The 23,715-nt window shown below is 40.7% G+C and overlaps 1 protein-coding gene across 1 annotated transcript; it reads right to left on the minus strand.

Moving 5' to 3' along the window:
* Window positions 1-1,950: 1,950 nt before the first annotated feature.
* Window positions 1,951-23,157, minus strand: LOC107605902 (uncharacterized). The gene is made up of 4 exons (XM_016307846.1): window positions 22,421-23,157; window positions 21,466-21,799; window positions 20,964-21,384; window positions 1,951-2,123 (listed from the first exon to the last, which is right to left on the minus strand). The coding sequence occupies exons 1-4, from the start codon at window positions 23,155-23,157 to the stop codon at window positions 1,951-1,953; spliced, it is 1,665 nt and encodes a 554-aa protein (XP_016163332.1).
* Between the last annotated feature and the right edge of the window lie 558 nt (window positions 23,158-23,715).

Genomic DNA, 23,715 nt, shown 5'->3' on the forward strand with positions numbered 1-23,715 from the left:
CGATTCACTCAATTCTCCTCTAATCATGCTTTCTAAAATTTATTTTTCATCTAACAATCAACAATTACTCAATGCATGCATACATATATCATGAGGTCTTTTCTTCGGTTGTAATGGAGTTAGGGTCAAGGTAAGGTTATATATGGTTAAGTGAGCTCAAGATTTGAATCTTTGATTAACATAAGCGTCCAACCTAACCTATACAACAACCTATAAAAATCTAAAACAAGCCTAACTACCCATTCTCCAGTCTTTCACATACTCATGCATTTTTCTTCTTTTTATCACAACACATACGCATTGTTCATTCTTGAGCCCCACTTTGGGGCATTTTGTCCCCTTTTTATTGCTTCTCTTTTTTTATCTATTTTTTTTCTTTTTGCAATGCATATGGTTTTACATTTACTTAACACATGAGTATGTACCCAACTCCCAATATTTTTAATAGAAATACAAAAGCACACTCTCTTACCTCAACTAATGTCCCAAGTTTCCCCACACATGAGTAATACACACTCACTAGCCTAAGTGAATCAAAGATCCAAATAAAGGACATTTATTGTTTTTCGCTTTAAGGCTTGTAATGTGCTAAATTAAGAACAAAGTGGGTTAATAGTAGGCTCAAAGTTGGCTAACAAAGGAAGATAAAAGGTAGGCTATTTGGGTAAATGAGCTAATTGAAACAATGGCCTCAATCATATAAATGCATGTATACATGGAATAATGGACATAAAGAATTAAACAAATCAAAGATTACAATCATAGAAAGAGAATAATGCACACAAGAATGGAAATAAGTGGTTATAAGATGTAACCACACAGTTGGGCTCGAAACTCACATGCTTGTGTTCTTAGCTCAAAAACAATGTTCGAAAATAAATTCTTCAAGCAAGTTCAAAAAAAAAATATTTTTCAAATTGGTAGGGTGCCCTAAAAACAGTTTCTTGGAAAAGAAGTTATCACCCTAACTAACCAAGTAGTCCTAACATGTAAAGAGTGTTCAAATACAAAAACTAACCATGCAATCTATCCTAACTAACGAAAGAAAAGTCAAAATTATGGGAATTGAAAAGAGAAGAGATGTTACCTACGGAAGTTGGTAACCGACCTCCCCACACTTAAAAGTTTGCACGGTCCTCCGTGCTAATGGTGATACGTAAGATGGAATCGAGGTCGCCACCTCCATCATCCGTGTCCTGAGTACTTGCTCTACTATGGTCCGAAGCGGATGAGGAAATGTGCGATTCTTCCGTAGGCGGGTTGACACAACCCCACAGCTTCTTCAGGTAAGCAAATCGGCGTTTGTTATCGATGTATCTTCTCATGAAGCTCCACAAGCAGTTGATGGATTGACTTTGGTGGTGCGGATGAAGTGGTGGAAAGAGGAGCTATGTCAAGGCTTGTGGTGTCCATGGGAGGCTGAAGATATTTCCCGCTCGGGACGACATCTCCCTTTGCCGGAATAATAGCTTTTATGTCCTTAGCCTCGCAAGAGAGACCAGCAGCAACAACCAAATCTGATACCAAAGTGAAAAATGGTAGATTACCCTTGGCGTGGACCCGACCCATCGCTTGTTGGATGAGGAGAGCGATGTTGACTGGCCTCTCAGTGAGTATGCACCAGACAAGGAAGCCTAGGTCCGCTGTGATGGAGGACTTATGGGTGCTTGGAAGCACGTAGTGAGATAAGATCTGGGCCTATGCTCGAGCCTCCACAGTAAGGTAGCGTGCGTCAATGCACTTAGGTCGCATCCTGAGTCTCCCTTGGGTCCAAAATGTCTCTGGTTGGGCAATGACCCGAAGGATCGAGTCCCAATCAAACTCAAATTCATACCGCTGATGTAGGACCTTTTGGTAACCATCTGTTTCCTCCGGTACCGGGAAAACATCAAGCACTCGCTGAATAGCCTCTTTCAAAACCGGGACTTGCTTCTGGCGCACATATACTGACTAAAGAGAAGGGGAGTGGTAGTTGGTGTAGAACTCCACCACCCAAGAAAGGTTGGCCTCCTGTGGTCTCTGCATTAGAAATTTCCATTGCCGCCGCTCAATGCGGGGCATCACATACTGAATAATATGGTCCGGTGGGGCGAGTAGATGCTCAGAATGATAGTTCCTCTCAACTATAGCGGGAAACATGAGCTTACAAAAGCGGTTGGGAAACCTTGTGGGGTCCCTTGTCGGATTGCCCTTCTCTTGGTCATCAATATGAACAATTGGCTTCGCCTTCCTTGAGTGAGGCTTAGCTCCTAGTGTAGGGTGCGCCTTGGAGGTTGATTTTTGGGGTGCCCTTCTTGTTGCCGATTTCTTCGACGCCTTCTCCTTGCCTTTCTTGGTGGCCATCCTAAAAAAGGAAGGAAAAGAGGAAACATTAAACCCACAGAATCAACACATAGAAAATAACATGCAAGAAAAAAGTAATGCCCAAAAAGAATAATGCGTCTTGAGGACATGACAACTGTAACATGTGATCAAGACAATAATAAAAGCATGGGTCATAACACTTAGCGTGGGATGCAAGAGTGAGTAAGGCATGCAATAAGGCATGAGAAGGATAAACTCAAGCATCAATAATAATGAAGCAAGTCATGGGTAATGAGCATAAGAATAGTAAACAAGAGGCAAAATAGGCTCAATGCATAAAAAAAAGGCAAGTGGATGAAGAAGAGGCACCAAGTTGAGAGCACAAAGTAAAAATTGAACTAAAATGGTATAGGTGCCTTTCAACAAATACTTAGTGTGCAATATTCAAACAATAAGCAAGTATGAAAAATTCCAACAAATACAATCCCAAATGGAATACCAGTCAACAACACAATACCGCATAGTCACAAAGGAAGCAAGAGACATCAAAATGATCCATCAAAGCAAGAGAAAACTTAATGTTCAACACCCATGGAAAATATGAAAAGAAAGAAAGCAAACAAGCAAGAACCAATCAATAAAAATGCAACTAAGAAGAGAAGAAAAAAGAAACTGAATGCAACTAGTAAGAGAAAGAAAATTTAGGATAAGAGACAAGAAGGAAGAAGGAGTAGGAGTGAACCTTGAGAAGAGAAAGAGAGCAAGGTTGAGTGTAGGTGAAAAATATGAGAGGAGAGGGAAGGGAAAGAGAGGAGAGAGAAAGTATGGGGCCGCCGGAGGCGGTGGTGGTGGTCGCTAGTGGAGTGGCCGGAGACAAGGGTGGTAGGGTGATGGAAGAAGATAGAAGAAGTGATGGAAGAAGAGAGTGGAAGAGGAAACTTGAAAAGGAAAAGGAAATAGAACATGGCGCGTAATGTGCATTAGTTGCGTCTAGGATGCGACGCGTGCGCGCGCTCTACGCATACGCGTGGATGGATAGAGAAGGGAGGTGACGCGTAAGCGTCCCCCACGCGCACGCGTGGGTTGCAGAAAAGAGAGGGGGACGCGTACGCGTCAGGTGACGCGCACGCGTGGGCAGAATTGTGCCTTGCGCACAAAGGTGGCACAAAGTAGGACCAACTCTCGGGTTTTTGTACGAGGAGTGGCATGCAGCACAATCGACGCGTACGCGTTTATCACGCATACGCGTGGGTCGGCTGGCACAAAGTAGGCATAAAGTGGGCATAACTCTCTGATTTTTGTACCAGGGAGTCCAAAATTCACAACCGACGCGTACGCGTCGCTCACGCTTACGCGTGGGTGTGCGAAATGACAAGGGACGTGCAAGCATCACCTACGCTTATGTGTGGGTCGCAATTGTGCCTTTGGCACAAAATGGGCACAAAGTAGCCACAACTCTCTGGGTTTAGTACCAAGAGTTGTGAAACCGTGCCGACGCGTACGCGTACAGCACGCTTGCGCGTGGATGCCTTTTTTTTTTAAACACGAGGAGGGGAAATTATAGCACATATTGGTAGTAATGCATGCTAAAGAAGTCAAAAACATCAAAAATCTCATGTAACACTTAACCTTAAGCATTTCTTCAACATCTCAATTCACTCAAACAATTATCAATGGACTCGTCATAAGCAATTTAACACAAAAATCAAGCAAAAAGCAATTATACCATGAACAAACTCACAAATCAAGCAATCACAAAAGCACAAAGACTCAAAAAGCTATATGCAAGGAGCTATATACAAAGGAAGATCATACCATGGTGGGGTGTCTCCCACCTAGCACTTTTCTTTAACGTCCTTAAGTTGGACGATCATGAGCTCAAATATCCTCGCCTTCGGGTGCGTCGTCAAGAAGGAACACCTCAACCTCTTTGTTTCTTTTCATCTTCTCTCGATGGTATAGCTTCAGATGGTGACCATTAACTTTGAAGATATTGGGGGCTTGAAGGGTTTCTTAGGTGGTAGACCCTATATGGCTTAGCTTTCTCTACTCTATAAGGACCTTCCCACCTTGATCTCAACTTGCCAGGCATCATTCTTAACCTAGAATTGTAGAGGAGGACTAGCTCCCCAGCCCTAAACTCTCACTTTTTAGTATTTCTATCATGCACCACCTTCATCTTCTCCTTGTAAAGCCTTGAATTCTCATAGGCTTCCAATTGAAGGCACTCAAGCTCCACTAACTGTAACTTCCTTTCAAATCTAACCCCAAATCTTGTGTTGCATTCTTTTACAGCCCAATACGCTATATGTTTTATCTCCACCGGGAGATGGCAAGCCTTCCCATAGACTAACCGGAATGGACTCATACCAATTGGCGTTTTATACGCCGTCCGGTAAGCCTAAAGCGCATCTCCGAGCTTAGAACTCCAATCCTTCCTATGAGGCTTCACAACCTTTTTCAATATGCGCTTGATTTCCCGGTTGGAGACCTCGGCTTGGCCATTTGTTTGTGGGTGATATGCCGTGGCCACTTTATGGATGATGCTATACATCTTCATTAAACCTGTCATCCTTTTGTCACAAAAATGCGAGCCTTGATCACTCACAATTGCTCGTGGTGATCCAAAGCGGCAAATGATGTTATTTCAAACAAAAGAAAGAACCACATTAGCATCATCTTTTCGGGTGGGAATTACCTCCACCCACTTGAAAACATAGTCAACAGCTAGCAGAATATACATGAAACTATTAGAATTTGGAAAGGACCCCATGAAGTCAATACCCTAAACATAAAAAGTTTTGCAAAACAATATTGTTTGTTGGGTATCTCATTCTTCTTAGAGATATTTCAAACCTAAGGCATTGTGGACAAGAGTTACAAAAGAGAGATGCATCTTTGAAAAGTGTAGGTCACCAAAATCCGCAATCCAAGACCTTCCGAGCCGTCCTTTGAGGACCAAAGTGGCCACCACCCTCGGAAGAGTGGCAAGCCTCCAAAATAGATTGATGCTCGGATTGTGGTATGCACCTCCTAACTATTTGATCGGCACCACATCTCCACAAGTATTGGTCATCCCATACATAATATTTGGATTCGCTTTTAAGCTTATCCTTTTGATGTTGAGAGAAATCGGGAGGAAAGGTGCGAGAAACCAAGTAATTGGCAATAGGTGCATACCAAGGGATCACCTCGGATATTGCTAGCAAGCCCTCAAGAGGAAATGTATCATTGATAGGAGTGGAATCGCCCTTTGTGTGCTCAAGGCGACTCAAGTGGTCCGCCACTAGATTTTGCGAACCACTCCTATCTTTTATCTCTAGGTAAAATTCTTGCAAAAGCAATACCCATCGGATCAACCTTGGTTTGGATTCCTTCTTGGCCAACAAATATTTCAATGCCGCATGGTCCGAATATACTACTACATTGGAGCCAAGTAAATAAGCCTGGAATTTATCCAAGGCAAAAACAATTGCTAACAGTTCCTTCTCGGTAGTAGTATGGTTGGACTGGGCTCCATTTAAAGTCTTAAAGGTGTAGGCAATGACATAAGAAATTTTACCCTCGCGCTGAGCTAGCATCGCTCCCACCGCATAGTTTGATGCATCACACATGGTTTCGAATGGCCTACTCCTGTCAGGCCTTCTTATAATGAGAGCTTGGGTCAAAGCCATTTTGAGTTTGTCGAATGCCTCCATGCACTCTTCACTCAAATCAAATTCCACATCCTTTTACAACAATCGAGAGAGAGGTAGTGCCACCTTACTAAAGTCCTTAATGAAACGCCGGTAAAAACCTGCATGTCCAAGAAAAGCACGGACTTCCCTCACAGAAGAGGGGTAAGGCAAACTAGAAATAACATTGACCTTTGCTGGATCCACAGAAATACCATCATTAGAGACAATGTGCCCTAAAACAATACCTTGCCTCACCATAAAATGACATTTCTCAAAATTTAGCACAAGGTTTGATTTAGTACACCTCTCTAATACTTTTGCAAGGTTGTCCAAGCAAAGTTCAAAAGAGTCCCCATAAACACTAAAATCTTCCATGAATACCTCCATGCATTGCTCTAAAAGATCCGTAAATATACTCATCATACACCTTTGGAACATAGCCGGTGCGTTGCACAAGCTAAATGGCATTCTTTTGTACGCATACGTTCCAAAAGGGCATGTGAAGGTTGTTTTTTCTTGGTCTTCGGGAGCAGTGTGGATTTGAAAATAACCAGAATAGCCATCTAAGAAACAGTAATGAGATTTACCGCATAGGCGATCAAGCATTTGATCGATGAACTGCAATGGGAAATGATCCTTCCTAATAGCCAAGTTCAAACACCGATAGTCGATACACACTCTCCATGAATTTTGAACCCTTGTGGCTATAAGCTCCCCATATGCATTCTTGATCGTAGTAACACCGAATTTCTTTGGAACCACTTGCATGGGGCTCACCCACTCACTATCCAAAATCGGATACATAATGTCGGCTTCCAATAACCGGGTGACCTCCTTCTTCAAACCTCTAGAATGGTAGGATTTAGATGCCTTTGAGGTTGTCAAATTGGTTTGGCTCCTTCTTCTAAGAAATTTCGGTGTTCACATACTTGGGGGCTAATGCCAACTAAGTCTGCCAAGCTCCACCCAATGGCCTTCTTGTTCCTCCTCAAGACATTAAGCAACTTCTCCTCTTGTTTGGAGATAAGTTCCCTTGCAATTATCACCGGGAACTTTTGGTTCTCCTCAAGAAAGGCATATTTTAGGTGGGTTGGGAGTGGCTTCAAATCCACACTTGGTGCATGACTCGGCACTTGGTCATCCGGTGGCACCGGAGGTGGTAGGGCATCTTCTTCACATACATGGGAACTCCCCACACTTGAGTCTTGAATCATACTCTTTCCATCAATATCATCTTGGCGGGTGATAAACCCATATTTTATGATATATTTTGTGCTCAATTCAAGAGATTTATTCAATCCTTCACCCATTTATTCATGTAAATTGCATGGTTTCACTTTCCCTTCCTTATTATGTGATATATGTGAAATATATGTTTCCTATGCTTTGAAATTATTTATTTAATTACCCTTTATTACCATTCGATGCCGTGATTTGTGTGTTGAGAAGTTTCAAATCTTCTAAGGTAGGAATAACTTAAAGGATGGAAAGAAAACATACAAAAATGGAAGGAAAGAACGAAATGGAGTTTTTGAAGAAACTGGCAGCGACGCGAACGCATGGACGATGCGGTCGCATGCCCAGCGCGAAAAGGGAGCGACGCAAACGCGTGACTGACGCAGACGCATGCCATGAGCAGAACACAGATGATGTGTACGCGTGACCGAAGCGAACGCGTGATAAGGAAAACTCCAGATGATGCGACCGCGTGACCCACGCGGACGCGTGACAGATGCCACGCACCAGAAAATACAGAAAATACTCCCAACGATTTCTGAAGCCTTTTTTGGCCCAGATCCAGGTACAGAAAGCAGAGATTAGAGGTTATAAAGTGGGGGAATGGATCCATTCATGAGGATGTCTTCAATTATTCACTTTTCATAGTTTAGATGTAGTTTTTAGAGAGAGAGGTTCTCTCCTCTCTCTTAGGTTTTAGGATTAGTTATCCTCTTAAAGGATTTAGAATTTCAACTCTTCATCAGGTTCAATATTTCTTTTACTTTGTATTTCTCTTTTACTTTCAGATACTTTAATGCTCTCATTTAATTACTTATGTTGCCAAATTTGCTTATGAACTCTTTATGTTTAGATTGATTTTCTCTTATTAATGCAATTGAGGTATTTTAAATCATTGATTCTTATTTAGTTTTTTATGTTATTGGCTTTAATTGATTAACTGGAAGCTGTTGAGTTATCAACTATCCGTGATTGGTTGTTATGTCGGCTAAATTGACTGGTATTCCACTAACTCTAGTCTTTCCTTAGGAGTTGGCTAGGACTTGGGAATCTAACTAATTAGTTCACTTGACTTTCCCTTGCTTTCATAAGGGTTAACTAAGTGGGATTAACTTCCATTCTCATAGGAGTAACTGGGATAGGACTTCCGAATTTTTATACCTTACCAAGAGTTTATTTTACAGTTATTTATTTATTTTACTTGTCATTTAAAATACTTGTTCCTTACTTTCAAAACCCCCAATTTACAAAATTCATAACCAATAATAAGAACATACCTCCCTGCAGTTCCTTGAGAAGACGACTCGAGGTTTAAATACTTCGGTTATCAATTTAAAAAAGGGTTTGTTACTTGTGACAACCAAAACTTTTGTAAGAAAGGTTGATTGCTCGGTTTAGAAACTATACTTGCAACGGAAATTTATTCTGAATTCTAAACCATCAATCATCAGTTCTTTAGCGGGCTTCAGCCACAACATTATCAATCAAATTGCACCGGAAGATAGAATGATCCTCCGGTGGATGTCTCATGGCTTCATCAAGATTAAAGCTCACTTCTCTTCCATCGATCTCAAACGAGTAGGTACCTGATGAGCGGATAATTTATACGCTTTTTGGCATTGTTTTAGTATGTTTTTAGTATATTCTAGTTAGTTTTTATTATGTTTTTATTAGTTTTTATTCAAAAATTATATTTCTGGACTTTACTATGAGTTTGTGTGTTTTTCTGTGATTTCAGGTATTTTCTGGATGAAATTGAGGGACCTGAGCAAAAATCTGATTCAGAGGCTGAAAAAGGACTGCAGATGCTGTTGGATTCTGACCCTCCTGCACTCGAAATGTATTTTCTCGGGCTACAGAAGCCCAATTGGCACACTCTCAATTGCGTTAGAAAGTAGACATCCTGGGTTTTCCAGAAATGTATAATAGTCCATACTTTGCTCGAGTTTTGAGGACGCAAAATGGCGTTTAAACGCTAACTTTCTACCCTATTCTGGCGTTAAACGCCAGAACTGGCATAAAAGCTGGAGTTAAACGCCCAAACTGGTACAAAAGCTGGCGTTTAGCTCCAAGAAAAGTCTCTACATGTGAAAGCTTTAATGCTAAGTCCAAGCACACACCAAGTGGGCCCCAGAAGTGGATTTCTACACTAACTATCCTAGCTTACTCATTTTCTGTAACCCTAGGTCACTAGTTTATTATAAAAACCACTTTTAGTGATTCATTTTGTATCTCATGTCATTTTTACATCTGAATTTTGTATCTTCTACGGCATGAGTCTCTAAACCCCATGGTTAGGGGTGAGGACCTCTGTTGTGTCTTGATGGATTGATGCAATTATTTCTGTTTTTTATTCAATCACGCTTGTTTCTATTCTAAGATATTCATTCGCACTTCAACTTGATGAATGTGATGATCTGTGACACTCATCAGCATTCTCAACCTATGAATGCATGCCTGACAACCACCTCCGTTCTACCTTAGATTGAGTTCATATCTCTTAGCCTCTTGGTTCAGATAAGAGTCTTCGTGGTATAAGCTAGAACTAATTGGCAGCATTCCTGAGATCCGGAACGTCTAAACCTTGTCTGTGGTATTCTGAGTAGGATCTAGGATGGGATAACTGTGATGAGCTTCAAACTCGCGAGTGTTGGGCGTAGTGATAGACGCAAAAGGATCAATAGATCCTATTCCGACATGAGTGAGAATCGACAGATGATTAGCCGTGCGGTGACAGCGCATTTGGACCATTTTCACTGAGAGGACGGATGGTAGCTATTGACAACGATGATCCACCAACATACAGCTTGCCATGGAAGGAGCCTTTCGTGCGTGAAGATGAAGGCAGTCAGAAAGTAGAGATTCAGAAGACAGAGCTTCTCCAAAATCCCAACTTGTTCTCCATTACTGCATAGCAAGTATTATTTAATCCATGTTCTTTTACTTTTTACTATTAAAACTAAGAATTATTACTGATATCCTGACTAAGATTTACAAGATAACCATAGCTTGCTTCAAGCTGACAATCTCTGTGGAATCGACCCTTACTCACGTAAGGTATTACTTGGACGACCCAGTGCACTTGCTGGTTAGTTGTGCGGAGTTCCAAAAGTGTGATTGTGATTTCGTGCACCGAATTTTTGGTGCCGTTGCTGGGGATTGATCGAGTTTGGACAAATAACGGTTTATCTTGTTGCTTTGATTAGGAATAATTTATTTTTGTTGGTTTAGAGTCACTAAATTTGAGTCTTTTATTTGAGTTTAGTTTCACATTTTAAGTTTGGTGTTAATTGCATGCTTTTATTTTCCTTCATTTTTTCGAATTTGCATGTTCTTGGTTCTTTCTTGATCTAAAATTTCTAAGTTTGGTGTCATTTTATTGTTTTTTTCTTCCCTCATTAAATTCAAAAATATTGTTTCTCCTTATTTTAATTGAATTCTCGGATTCTACTTTTAAAAATTGAGATTTCTATCTTAAATTTTTTTTATTCTATGATATCTTAGTTTTTAAAATTTCAAAATTCAAATCTTTTTCAAACACCATATCTTTTTCAAAACCTTATCTTATCTTTTCTAATCTCAAATTTTAATATCACACCTTTTTCAAATCTTTTTAATTAATTAATTGTTTTAGTTTTCTATTTTCCTTTTTATTTTTCTAATTTTTGAATTTATATTTAATTTTATATTTATTTTACTTTATTTTATTTTAGGTATTTAAAAAAAAACAAAAAATATATTTTATTTCCAATCCACGTCATCTCCCTTTCTCCATCATGGACCTAAGTGAAAATGAACAGTCCAGAAGGACTCTGGGGTCATATGCTAACCCCACTACTGCTGCATATGGGAGTAGTATCTGCATACCCCCCATAAGAGCCAGCAGTTTTGAACTAAACCCTCAGCTCATTATCATGGTGCAGCAAAATTGCCAGTATTTCGGTCTTTCACAAGAAGAACCTACTGAGTTTCTGGTACAGTTTTTACAAATTGCTGACACCGTATATGATAAGGATGTAGATCAGGATGTCTACAGATTAATACTGTTTCCATTTGCTGTAAAGGATCAAGCTAAAAGGTGGTTAAGTAACCAACCCACAGTAAGCATAAGAACATGGAAACAGTTATCAGACAAATTCTTGAATCAATTTTTCCCTCCAAAGAGGATGACACAGCTAAGGCTGGACATCCAAGGCTTTAAACAAGAGGATAATGAATCCCTTTATAATGCCTGGGAGAGGTACAGAGGGATGCTGAGGAAATGCCCCTCTGAAATATTTTCAGAGTGGGTGCAGTTAGACATCTTCTACTACGGGCTTACAGAAAGAGCTCAGATGTCTTTAGACCACTCAGCCAGTGGATCTATACATATGAGAAAGACAATTGAAGAAGCTCAAGAACTCATTGATACAGTTGCTAGAAATCAACATCTGTACTCAAGCAGTGAGTCCTCCATAAAAGAAGAGGCTAGGGCAGTGTCTACTGATCCTAGTCCTCAAGAACAAGTTGTTGTACTTAATCAGCAATTGCTCCTTATGACAAAACAATTAACAGAATTTAAAGAGATGCTCTAAGACACTAAAAATGCTAACAAGAATATGGAAGCACAATTGAATCAGACAAGACAGCAGCTATCTAAACAGATAATAGAAGAATGTCAAGTTGTTCAGCTGAGGAGCGGGAAGACATTGAATAATTCAGCTCAAGGTAGCAGAAAGCCAAGAAAGGAACAACTGACAGAGGATAATCCCTCTGAGGACAGTAAGAGCCCAGAGAGGAATAATTCTGGCGTTCAAACGCCACAAAAGGGTGAAAAACTAGCATCAAACGCCCAGTGGATGCTCACTTCTGGCGTTGAAACGCCAGAAAAGGGTGAAAAACTGGCGTTGAATGCCCATTCCATGCCCAGTTCTGCCATTCAAACGCCAGAAAAGGGTAGAAAATTGGCGTTAAACGCCCATCCAACCCCTAATCCTGGCGTTCAAACGCCAATGAAGGATCAGACACTTGCAAGTGCTGATTGTAACCCTCCTAAGAAGGCTTCCTTAACCACCTCTGTAAGAAATAAACCTGCAGCAACTAAGGTTGAGGAATACAATGCCAAGATGCCTTATCCTCAGAAACTCCACCAAGCAGAACAGGATAAACAATTTGCCCATTTTGCAGACTATTTCAGGACTCTTGAAATAAAAATCCCGTTTGCAAAGGCACTTGAGCAAATATCATCTTATGCTAAATTCATGAAAGAGATCTTAAGTCATAAGAAGGTTTGGAGAGAGACTGAAAAAGTTTTCCTCACTGAAGAATGCAGTGCAGTCATTCTGAAAAGCTTACCATAGAAGCTTAAAGATCCGGGAAGCTTTATGATACCATGCACATTAGAGGGTTCTTGTACCAAGACAGCTCTATGTGACCTTGGGGCAAGTATCAACCTGATACGTGCATCCACTATCAGAAAGCTTGGCTTGACTGAAGAAGTCAAACCAATCCGAATATGCCTCCAACTTGCTGATGGCTCCATTAAATATCCATCAGGCATAATTGAGGACATGATTGTCAAGGTTGGGCCATTTGCCTTTCCCACGGACTTTGTAGTGCTGGAAATGGAGGAGCACAAGAGTGCAACTCTCATTCTAGGAAGACCTTTCCTAGCAACTGGACGAACTCTCATTGATGTACAAAAAGGAGAAGTGACCCTGAGAGTCAATGAGGATGAGTTCAAGTTAAATGCTGTCAAAGCTATGTAGCATCCAGACGCATCAAATGATTGCATGAGCGCTGATATTATTGACTCTTTGGTAGAAGAGATCAATATTGATAGAGAATCTCGAATCAGAGCTAGAGGACATCTTTAAAGATGTTCAGCCTGATCTGGCGGAACCAGAGACAAGAAAAGAACCTCTGAAAACTCCTCAGGAAGAGGAGAGACCTCCTAAACTCGAGCTCAAACCACTACCACCATCCCTGAAATATGCATTTCTAGGAAAAGATGACACTTTTCCTGTGATCATAAGCTCTGTCTTAGAGCCACAGGAAGAAAAAGCACTACTTCAGGTGCTAAGGACACACAAGACAGCTCTTGGGTGGTCCATAAGTGACCTTAAGGGCATTAGCCCAGCCAGATGCATGCACAAGATCCTATTGGAGGATGATGCTAAGCCAGTGGTTCAACCACAGCGGCGGTTAAATCCAGCCATGAAGGAAGTGGTGCAGAAAGAGGTCACTAAATTACTTGAGGTTGGGATTATTTATCCTATCTCTGATAGCCCCTGGGTGAGCCCTGTCCAAGTCGTCCGAAAGAAGGGGGGAATGACAGTGATTCATAATGAAAAAAATGAACTGGTCCCTACAAGGACAGTTACAGGGTGGCGTATGTGTATTGACTACAGAAGGCTCAATACAGCCACCAGAAATGATCATTTTCCTTTACCATTCATAGACCAGATGTTAGAGAGACTAGCACGTCATGAATACTACTGCTTTTTGGATGGCTATTCAGGCTATAACCAGATTGCAGTAGATCCTCAAGACCAAGAGAAAACAGCATTCACATGTCCATCTGGAGTATTTGCCTACAGAAGAATGCCTTTTGGTTTGTGCAATGCACCTGCAACCTTTCAGAGGTGCATGCTCTCTATCTTCTCTGATATGGTAGAGAAATTTCTAAAAGTCTTCATGGATGACTTCTCAGTATTTGGGGACTCTTTCAGCTCCTGTCTTGACCATCTAGCACTTGTTCTGAAAAGGTGCTAAGAGACTAACCTGGTTTTAAACTGGGAGAAATGTCACTTCATGGTGACTGAAGGAATTGTCCTTAGACACAAAATTTCGAACAGGGGAATAGAGGTGGATCAAGCTAAGGTAGAGGTGATCGAAAAATTACCACCACCTGTCAATGTTAAGGCAACCAGAAGCTTTTTGGGACATGCAGGATTCTACAAGAGGTTTATAAAAGATTTTTCAAAAATCACAAAACCTCTGAGTAATCTGCTAGCTGCTGATACACCATTTGTCTTTGACACAGAGTGTTTGCAGGCCTTCGAGACACTGAAAGCTAAGCTGGTCACAGCACCTGTCATTTCTGCACCAGACTGGACATTACCATTCGAGCTAATGTGTAATGCCAGTGACCATGCTATTGGTGCAGTATTAGGACAGAGGCATAACAAGCTTTTGCACGTCATTTACTATGCCAGCCGTATTCTAAATGACGCACAGAAAAATTACACAACCATAGAAAAAGAGTTGCTTGCAGTGGTTTATGCCATTGACAACTTTAGATCCTATTTAGTAGGATCAAAAGTGATTGTGTATACTGACCATGCTGCTCTTAAATATCTACTCACAAAGCAAGATTCAAAATCCAGGCTTATAAGATGGGTGTTATTTCTGCAGGAGTTTGATATAGAAATAAGAGACAAGAAAGGGATAGAGAACCAGGTAGCTGATCACCTGTCCCGGATAGAACCAGTAGCAGGGGCGTCCCTCCCTCCTACTGAGATCTCTGAGATTTTTTCGGAAGAGCAACTCTTTGCCATTCAGGAAACACCATGGTTTACAGACATTGCAAACTATAAAGCTGTGAGATTTATACCCAAGGAGTACAGCAGGCAGCAAACGAAAAAACTAATTTCTGATGCGAAGTACTACTTGTGGGATGAACCATATCTCTTTAAAAGATATACAGACGTAATAATTCGCAGATGCGTGCCTAGAGAGGAGGCACGGAAGATCCTATGGCATTGCCATGGATCACAATATGGAGGACATTTCGGAGGTGAGCGAACAGCCACTAAGGTCCTCCAATGTGGCTTCTACTGGCCTACTCTCTATAGAGATTCCCGAGAGTTTGTGCGTAACTGTGACAGTTGCCAGAGAGCTGGTAACTTGCCTCATGGTTATGCCATACCTCAACAAGGGATCTTAGAGATTGAGTTGTTTGATGTATGGGGTATTGACTTCATGGGTCCTTTCCCACCATCATACTCAAACACTTACATTTTGGTGGCGGTAGACTATGTATCTAAATGGGTAGAGGCAATTGCCACACCCACTAATGATACTAAGACTGTGCTAAAGTTCCTCCAGAAGCATATCTTCAGCAGATTTGGTGTCCCCAGAATACTAATCAGTGATGGAGAAACTCATTTCTGCAATAAACAGCTTGACTCTGCTCTGATCCGATATAGAATTAACCACAAAGTGGCAATTCCATCTCATCCACAGACAAATGGGCAGGTTGAAGTCTCAAATAGAGAACTGAAACGAATCTTGGAACAGACTGTAAGTACCCGTAGAAAGGATTAGGCAAGGAGTCTGGATGATGCTCTATGGGCATACAGAACTGCATTCAAAACTCCTATAGGGACTTCTCCATACCAGCTTGTGTATGGAAAAGCCTATCACCTGCCCGTGAAACTGGAACACAAGGCCTACTGGGCAACCAAATTCCTAAACCTTGATGCCAAATTAGCTGGAGAGAAAAGACTGCTCCAGTTGAATGAGCTAGAGGAATTCAAACTCAATGCTTTCGAAAATGCAAAAATTTACAAGGGGAAAGCAAAAAGATGGCATGACAAGAAACTGTCAGCCAGAGTCTTTGAACCAGGACAGAAAGTTCTGCTATTCAACTCTAGGCTCAGATTGTTCCCTGGGAAATTAAAATCCCGATGGAGGGGACCATATGTGATCACAAGTGTGTCACCATATGGATATATAGAGCTTCAGGATATTAACTCTGACAAGAAGTTCATTGTTAATGGACAGAGAGTAAAGTATTATCTTGAAAGCAATGTCGAGCAAGAATGCTCAAAACTGAGACTAGATTAAAAAGCTCAGTAAAGTCCAGCTAAAGACAATAAAGAAGCGCTTGCTGGGAGGCAACCCAGCCATTAGCATAATGCATTTGTTATTTAAATAATAATTATAGGAGTTTGATATAAAGTATGTTCAAGGTTAATTATCAATTGCAGGATTACACAAAGTTATAGAAGGATTCAGAGCATAAAGCAGAGAAAATGAGCTTACTGGCATGAAAATGACAGTAAGGGGTGTTTTGGGCGTTAAACGCCAGAATGGGTACCATTCTGGGCGTTTAACGCCAGTAAAGATACCATTTTCGGCATTAAACACCGGAATGGGTACCATTCTGAGCGTTTAACGCCAGTAAAGGTACCATTTTGGGCGTTTAACGCCAGAGTTGCAGCATCCTGGGCGTTTAGAAAAATGCCCAGTGATAAAAGATTTCTGGCGTTTAATGCCAGCCAGGGTACCTGGCTTGGCGTTAAACGCCCAAATTGGCCAACAAGTGGGCGTTAAACGCCAGAATGGATACCGTTCTGGGCGTTTAACGCCAGAACAGACTGGGGAGGTAATTTCATTTTCACTTCAATTTTTTTCAAATTTTCATGTTTAAATCCATAATTTTCTGCATAAACATGTTACGAATCTCCATCTCTCAAATTCAATTTTCAAAAACTTAATGATTTTCTAAATTATTTTTAATTTTCTTTCAAAATCTCTTCCAAATCTTTTTCAAAAACTCATTTATCTTTTCAATTCCTTTCCAAATCTTTTCCAACTCATCATATCTTCTTTTAATTCCTAGATGCATCAACAAATTTTCAGATTTAACTTCTTTATATCTTTTTCATATCTTTTGAATTTTAAAATCTCATCCTTTTCATATCATAATTCAATTTTCTTCCAATCATATCTCTCTATCATATTTTTTTAAAAATTTTTGAAATCCCCCCTCCAATTAAAAATACACATTCGGCCATCCCCATCTCTCCACCATTCGAATCTGACTCTCCTCATACTCCTCTCATTTCCTTTCTTTTGCTTGAGGACAAGCAAACCTCTAAGTTTGGTGTGTTTTTCTGTGATCACCGAGCTAAGACTCATTAAGATCATGACTCCTACGGGAAAACAAACCAATTCAAGAGGCAAGAAAGAGAATACTCCAAAGAGTCTTTGGAATCAAGAGAGGTTCTTAACCAAAGAACATGCAAACCATTACCACAAAATAATGGGTCTGAGGTCAGTGATCCCGGAAGTTAAATTCGATCTGAAAGAAGACGAATATCCGGAGATCCAAGAGCAGATTCGAAACAGAGGCTGAGAAATTCTAGCTAATCCTGAGACAAAGGTGGGGAGAAACATAGTTCAGGAATTTTACTCAAATATGTGGCTGACAGATAAGCAGAGAATAACTGGAACCGCCTTTCGTACCTTTCGAATGATGGTCAGAGGAAGGATTATTTACTTCCACCTGAACAAAATAAGAGAGGTCTTCAAACTGCCTCAACTGCAAGATGATCCAGAATCCTTTAATAGGAGAATGGTGAGAGTAGATAAGGGGTTGGACCAAGTTCTAGAGGACATATGCCTCCCTGAAACTAAATGGATAACCAAAACAAAAGGTGTCCTAAACCAACTCAAGAGAGGAGATCTCAAACCAATCGCTAGAGGCTGGTTGGACTTTATTGGGCATTCTATACTGCCCACTAGCAACCGCTCTGAGGTCACTGTAAAAAGGGCAGTGATGATTCATTGTATTACGCTGGGAAACAAAGTGGAGATTCCTCATCTGATTTCTTGTGAAATTTACACAATTGCAAATAAGAACTCCACTGAAGCCAAATTAGCTTACCCAAGCTTAATCTCTTTGCTGTGTAAAGATGCTGGAGTGAAGATGGGAGTAGATGAATTCATCCCAGTCGAACGCCCAATCATCAAGAAGTCAATGGAAGGACAACAAGTGCAAGATAACTCCATCGAAAGGAGGGCGCAGGAATTCCTCCCAGAAATTCCTCAAATTGACTACTGGACCCACCTAGAAGCATATGTCACAAAGCTGCAAGAAGCTATGGAGCAACTTAAGGAAGAACAACAAAATCAAAATAGCATGCTCTGCAAGCTGCTTAAGGAACAGGAAAAGCAAGGGCGCGAGCTACAGGAGTTGAAGCGCTAGAAGCTCTCCCTTGAGGAACCAGACACCCCACAAATTGAAGGAGCATCCATTTCCCAAAACAAAGGTTGTTAAGTCCTAAATCTGTGATAAATTTTATTAGTATAGTTCTATTTTAAGAGTCATTTATTTTTATATTTTTAATTTCCTTATTTTTATTATTATGGGTCTGCCTTTATGTTTATTTTATGTCTAATTTCCTTATGATTAATAAAAATTAGAGTCTATACCTTAAAGTTATGAGTGTCCTATAAATCCTTCACCTCTCTTAAATGAAAAATGTGCCTAATTACAAAAGAACAAGAAGTACATGAATTTCAGATTCTATCTTGAAATTAGTTTAATTATTTTGATGTGGTGGCAATATTTCTTGTCTTCTGAATGAATGCTTAAACAGTGCATATTTTTGATAGTGAAGTTGTGAATGTTAAATTTGTTGGGTCTTGAAAAAATGATGGAAAAAGAAAAATATTATTGATGATCTGAAAAATCATAAAAATTAATTCTTGAAGCAAGAAAAAGCAGTGAATAACAAAGCTTGCGAAAAAAAGTGGCGAAAATTAAAAAAAAAGAAAGAAAAAGAAAAAGCAAGCAGAAAAAGCCAATATCCCTTTAAACCAAAAGGCAAGGGTAAAAAGGATCTAAGGCTTTGAGCATTAATGGATAGGAGGGCTCAAAGGAATAAAATCCTGACCTAAGCGACTAAATCAAGCCGTCCCTAACCATGTGCTTGTGGCATGAAGGTCCAAGTGAAAAGCTTGAGACTGAGTGGTTAAAGTCGTGATCCAAAGCAAAAAGAGTGTGCTTAAGAACTCTGGACACCTCTAATTGGGTACTTTAGCAAAGCTAAGTCACAATCTGAAAAGGTTCACCCAGTTATGTGTCTGTGGCATTTATGTATCTGGTGGTAATACTGGAAAACAAAGTGCTTAGGGCCACGACCAAGACTCATAAAGTAACTGTGTTCAAGAATCAACATACTGTACTAGGAGAATCAATAACACTATCTGAATTCTGAGTTCCTATAGATGCCAATCATTCTGAACTTCAAAGGAAAAAGTGAGATGCCAAAACTGTTCAGAAGCAAAAAGCTACTAGCCCCACTCATCTAATTTGAACTAAGTTTCATTGATATTATGGGATTTATAGTATATTCTCTTCTATTTATCCTATTTTGTTTTTAGTTGCTTGGGGACAAGCAACAATTTAAGTTTGGTGTTGTGATGAGCGGATAATTTATACGCTTTTTGGTATTGTTTTTAGTATGTTTTTAGTATATTCTAGTTTGTTTATATTATGTTTTTATTAGTTTTTATTCAAAAATCATATTTTTGGACTTTACTATGAGTTTGTATGTTTTTCTGTGATTTCAGGTATTTTCTGGCTGAAATTGAGGGACCTGAGAAAAAATCTGATTCAGAGGCTGAAAAAGGACTGCAGATGCTGTTGGATTCTGACCCTCCTGCACTCGAAATGGATTTTCTCGGGCTACAGAAGCCCAATTGGCGCGCTCTCAATTGTGTTGGAAAGTAGACATCCTGGGCTTTCCAGCAATATATAATAGTCCATACTTTTCTCGAGTTTTGAGGACGCAAAATGGCGTTTAAAAGCCAATTTTCTACCCTATTCTGGCGTTAAACGCCAGAACTGGCATAAAAGCTAGAGTTAAACGCCCAAACTGGCACAAAAGCTGGCATTTAACTCCAAGAAAAGTCTCTACATGTGAAAGCTTCAATGCTCAGCCCAAGCACTCACCAAGTGGGTCCCAGAAGTGGATTTCTACTCTAACTATCCTAGCTTACTCATTTTCTGTAACCCTAGGTCACTAGTTTATTATAAAAACCACTTTTAGTGATTTATTTTGTATCTCATGACATTTTTACATCTGAATTTTGTATCTTCTATGATATGAGTCCCTAAACCCCATGGTTGGGGGTGAGGAGCTCTGCTGTGTCTTGATGGATTAATGCAATTATTTCTGTTTTCTATTCAATCACGCTTGTTTCTATTCTAAGATATTCATTCGCACTTCAACTTGATGAATGTGATGATCTGTGACACTCATCACCATTCTTAACCTATGAATGCGTGCCTGACAACCACCTCCGTTCTACCTTAGATGGAGTGCATATCTCTTAGCCTCCTGGTTCAGATCCGAGTCTTCGTGGTATAAGCTAGAACTAATTGGCAGCATTCTTGAGATTCGGAACGTCTAAACCTTGTCTGTGGTATTCTAAGTAGGATTTAGGATGGGATGACTGTGATGAGCTTCAAACTCGTGAGTGTTGGACGTAGTGACAGACGCAAAAGGATCAATGGATCCTATTCCGACATGAGTGAGAACCGACAGATGATTAGTCGTGCGGTGACAGCGCAGTTGGACCATTTTCACTGAGAGGACGGATGGTAGCCATTGACAACGGTGATCCACCAACATACAGCTTACCATGGAAGGAGCCTTGCGTGCGTGAAGAAGAAGGCAGTCAGAAAGTAGAGATTCAGAAGACAGAGCATCTCCAAAACCCCAACCTGTTCTCCATTACTGCATAGCAAGTATTATTTAATCCATGTTCTTTTACTTTTTACTATTAAAACTAAGAATTATTACTGATATCTTGACTAAGATTTACAAGATAACCATAGCTTGCTTCAAGCCGACAATCTCCGTGGGATCAACCTTTACTCACGTAAGGTATTACTTGGACGACCCAGTGCACTTGCTGGTTAGTTGTGCGGAATTGCAAAAGTGTGATTGTGATTTCGTGCACCAGTACCCGAAAACGCATCCAATTTGAACCGGGAGATCTTCAAGAATGGCCTCCCAAGAAAAATAGATGATGTCCTACCGGTGTCACTAGGGGGCATCTTGAGAATATGGAAATCAATTGGGAAGACGAACCCTTTTATACTCACTAGAACATCCTCCGTAATACCTACCACAGAAATTATGCTTTTGTCCGCCAAAACAAACCGGGCGGCCAACCGTTTCAATGGTGGAAGCTTTAAGACCTCATAAATGGACAAAGACATGATGCTCACACAAGCACCAAGATCACACATGCAGTCAACAAATTGTACCCCATCTATGGTGCAAGTGACTAGGCAAGGACCGGGGTTGCCACACTTCTCCGGTATATCACCCATTAAAGCGGAAATTGAGCTCCCCAATGGAATGGTTTCTAAATCATGAATTCTCTGCTTGTTCATGCATAAGTCCTTTAGAAACTTGGCATATTTAGGTACTTAGTGGATAGAAGCAAAGAGAGGAATGGTTACCTCAACTTTCTTGAATATCTCCACCATTTTGGGGTCCAACTCAACTTGCTTCTTGGTCTTCCTTGCCAATGTGGGAAAAGGAATTGGAGTAGCTTCTTGCAAGACATTTCCATCCTTAGGAATTTCACCCCTTGGTTGAGCAATCACGTCTTCTACTTCCTCTTGTACCTCATCCTCCTCTTCGACTTCTTCTACTTCAACCACATCCTCATCTTGAGTGACCTCTTTTGGGCTTTGCTCACTCCTCTCTTGTAATTTGGTTCCGAACCTCAAGGTGGTGGCATTGATGCTACCCTTGGGGTTGGGTATGGGTTGAGAAGGTAGTTCACTCGAGCTTTAGGGTTGAATATTAGAGGTAGAGGTTGATTCTATGCAGAAAAGAAAGGCTTGGATGGTAGAGGTGAGACCATTAATGCTAGAGCTAATCGAGGCTTGAAACTCTTTTTGTCCTTGAATGAGAGAGCGGATGGTCTCGTCTTGGTTGGAAGAAGAAGAAGGGTAAGTAATTTGGGGGGATTGTGGTTGGTTGGGTTGTGGTGCTTGCCTTTGATGAGGTGCTTGGTAGGCTTGGTATGGTTTGCCTTGGTTTTGGTGTTGATATGGAGGGTTTTGTTGGTATCGGTTTTGTTGGTGGTTGTTGTTCCACCTTTAGTTCCCGCCATTGTCCCTTCCTCCTTGATTATAGTTGTCCCTCCATCCTTGGTTGGAATTATCTTGCCAACCTTGATTATAATTACCCCCTTGATTATAGTTGCCTCTTTGTTGATGATACCCTTGGTTTGGACGATTATAGTAGGCATTAGTAGCCACCAAGGTATTATCCTCTTGGAGGTTTGGGCATTCATCGGTGTAATGGGAGTAACAAGAGAAAATTCCGCACACTCTTTGGGGGACCAATTGTTGACTTAGTTGTTGTTGAGGAGGTGGAGGTTGTTGTTGATTGAGTTGGAGTTGCTTGAGAATGTTTGTCATTTCTCCCAAGGTCTTGGTAAGGGCGGCGGTCTCACCACTAGAAGAAACTTCATTTATGGCTCTTGGATGATGGTTTCTTTGTCTAGCATGTTGGGTGGACTCGGCCAAATCGGTGATTAGTTGCCATGCTTCCTCTGCCGTTCTATACTTTGTTAAGGAACCATTTCTTGAAGCATCCAAAAGGATCTTGTCTTGTGGTTTCATTCCTTGGCAAAAATAGCTAATCAACACTAGAGTGTCAATCATATGGTGAGGGCATGAGTCAAGAAGTCTCCGAAACCTTTCCCAATACTCGTATAGAGTTTCCATTTCACCTTGGACAATGCATGAAATCTCTTTCCTCAATCTATCCGTCACTTTCGGAGAAAAGAATTTATCTAAGAACTCCATTCGAAGCAAATTCCAATCACTGACAATCTCATCGGGCAAAGTGTAGAACCACTCTTTGGCTCTTCCCTCAAGTGAGAATGGGAAGGCAAACAACCAAATAGCAACCTCATCGGAACCCTCCCGTCTTGTTGTTGAACATACACCTTGAAAATCTCTGAGGTGTCTAATAGGATCTTGGGTGGAGAGCCCATGAAACTTGGGTAGAAGATTAATCCAAGCGGTCTTAAGCTCAAAATTAGCATTCAACTCCGGATGACGCACTTGAAGCGGTTGAAGAACAAAGTCCGGAGCACCGACCTCCTTAAGAGTGACTCTCCGTGGAACGGCCATAGTATCAGTACCTAGCTAAGTTAATGGAAGAGGTATTAGTAGTATCAATGGAAGAGTATATCATTCCTTCTTCGAATGACGCTTTCGATTTAACCTCGGATAGGGTTGGTGAATTGGTAGGAACCCTTTCACCACCTCCAAAGGCCAACCGACGCCGAGCTTGCCTAATATGGAGTAAAGTTCTCTCAATTTCGGGATCAAAAGTAGCTAAGCTCGGATCTGGTAGTGAACGCGTCATTCAATAAAAGAGGCATAGAGCTTATGACAACAAAATGCACTAAACAAGGATTAATCCTAACTAACAATTGAGCTAGCAAACAATCAAGACAGAAAAATGTAAGTATTCACATATCAACATATTTACACTAACCAACAACATGGCACACATATGCAACTCCCCGGCATCGGCGCCATTTTGATGCGTATTATTTTGTCGGTATAGAATTTTTACCAATAAATTCCGTCGTGAGTATAGTCTAAACCAACAGCTATAACACATCAAACAAAGAAAATGTGTGTCCACAATTCAAATCAATAATCGAGAGTACTAGTCCCGAG

Source organism: Arachis ipaensis, chromosome B1 (genome assembly GCF_059453495.1).
Source record: "Arachis ipaensis isolate K30076 ecotype BB chromosome B1, ASM5945349v1, whole genome shotgun sequence".
In the NCBI taxonomy this organism is placed as follows: domain Eukaryota; kingdom Viridiplantae; phylum Streptophyta; class Magnoliopsida; order Fabales; family Fabaceae; genus Arachis; species Arachis ipaensis.

What these genes read in the sequence shown, in the direction of transcription:
- LOC107605902 (XM_016307846.1), bottom strand. Translation starts at nt 23,157, where the DNA reads ATGGCCGTTCCACGGAGAGTCACTCTTAAGGAGGTCGGTGCTCCGGAC. An exon ending in GAAATGACAAACATTCTCAA is followed by an intron (nt 21,800 to 22,420) that starts GCAACTCCAACT and finishes TCAACCCTAAAG; the next exon opens with CTCGAGTGAACTACCTTCTC. An exon ending in AGATATTCAAGAAAGTTGAG is followed by an intron (nt 21,385 to 21,465) that starts GTAACCATTCCT and finishes ATGAACAAGCAG; the next exon opens with AGAATTCATGATTTAGAAAC.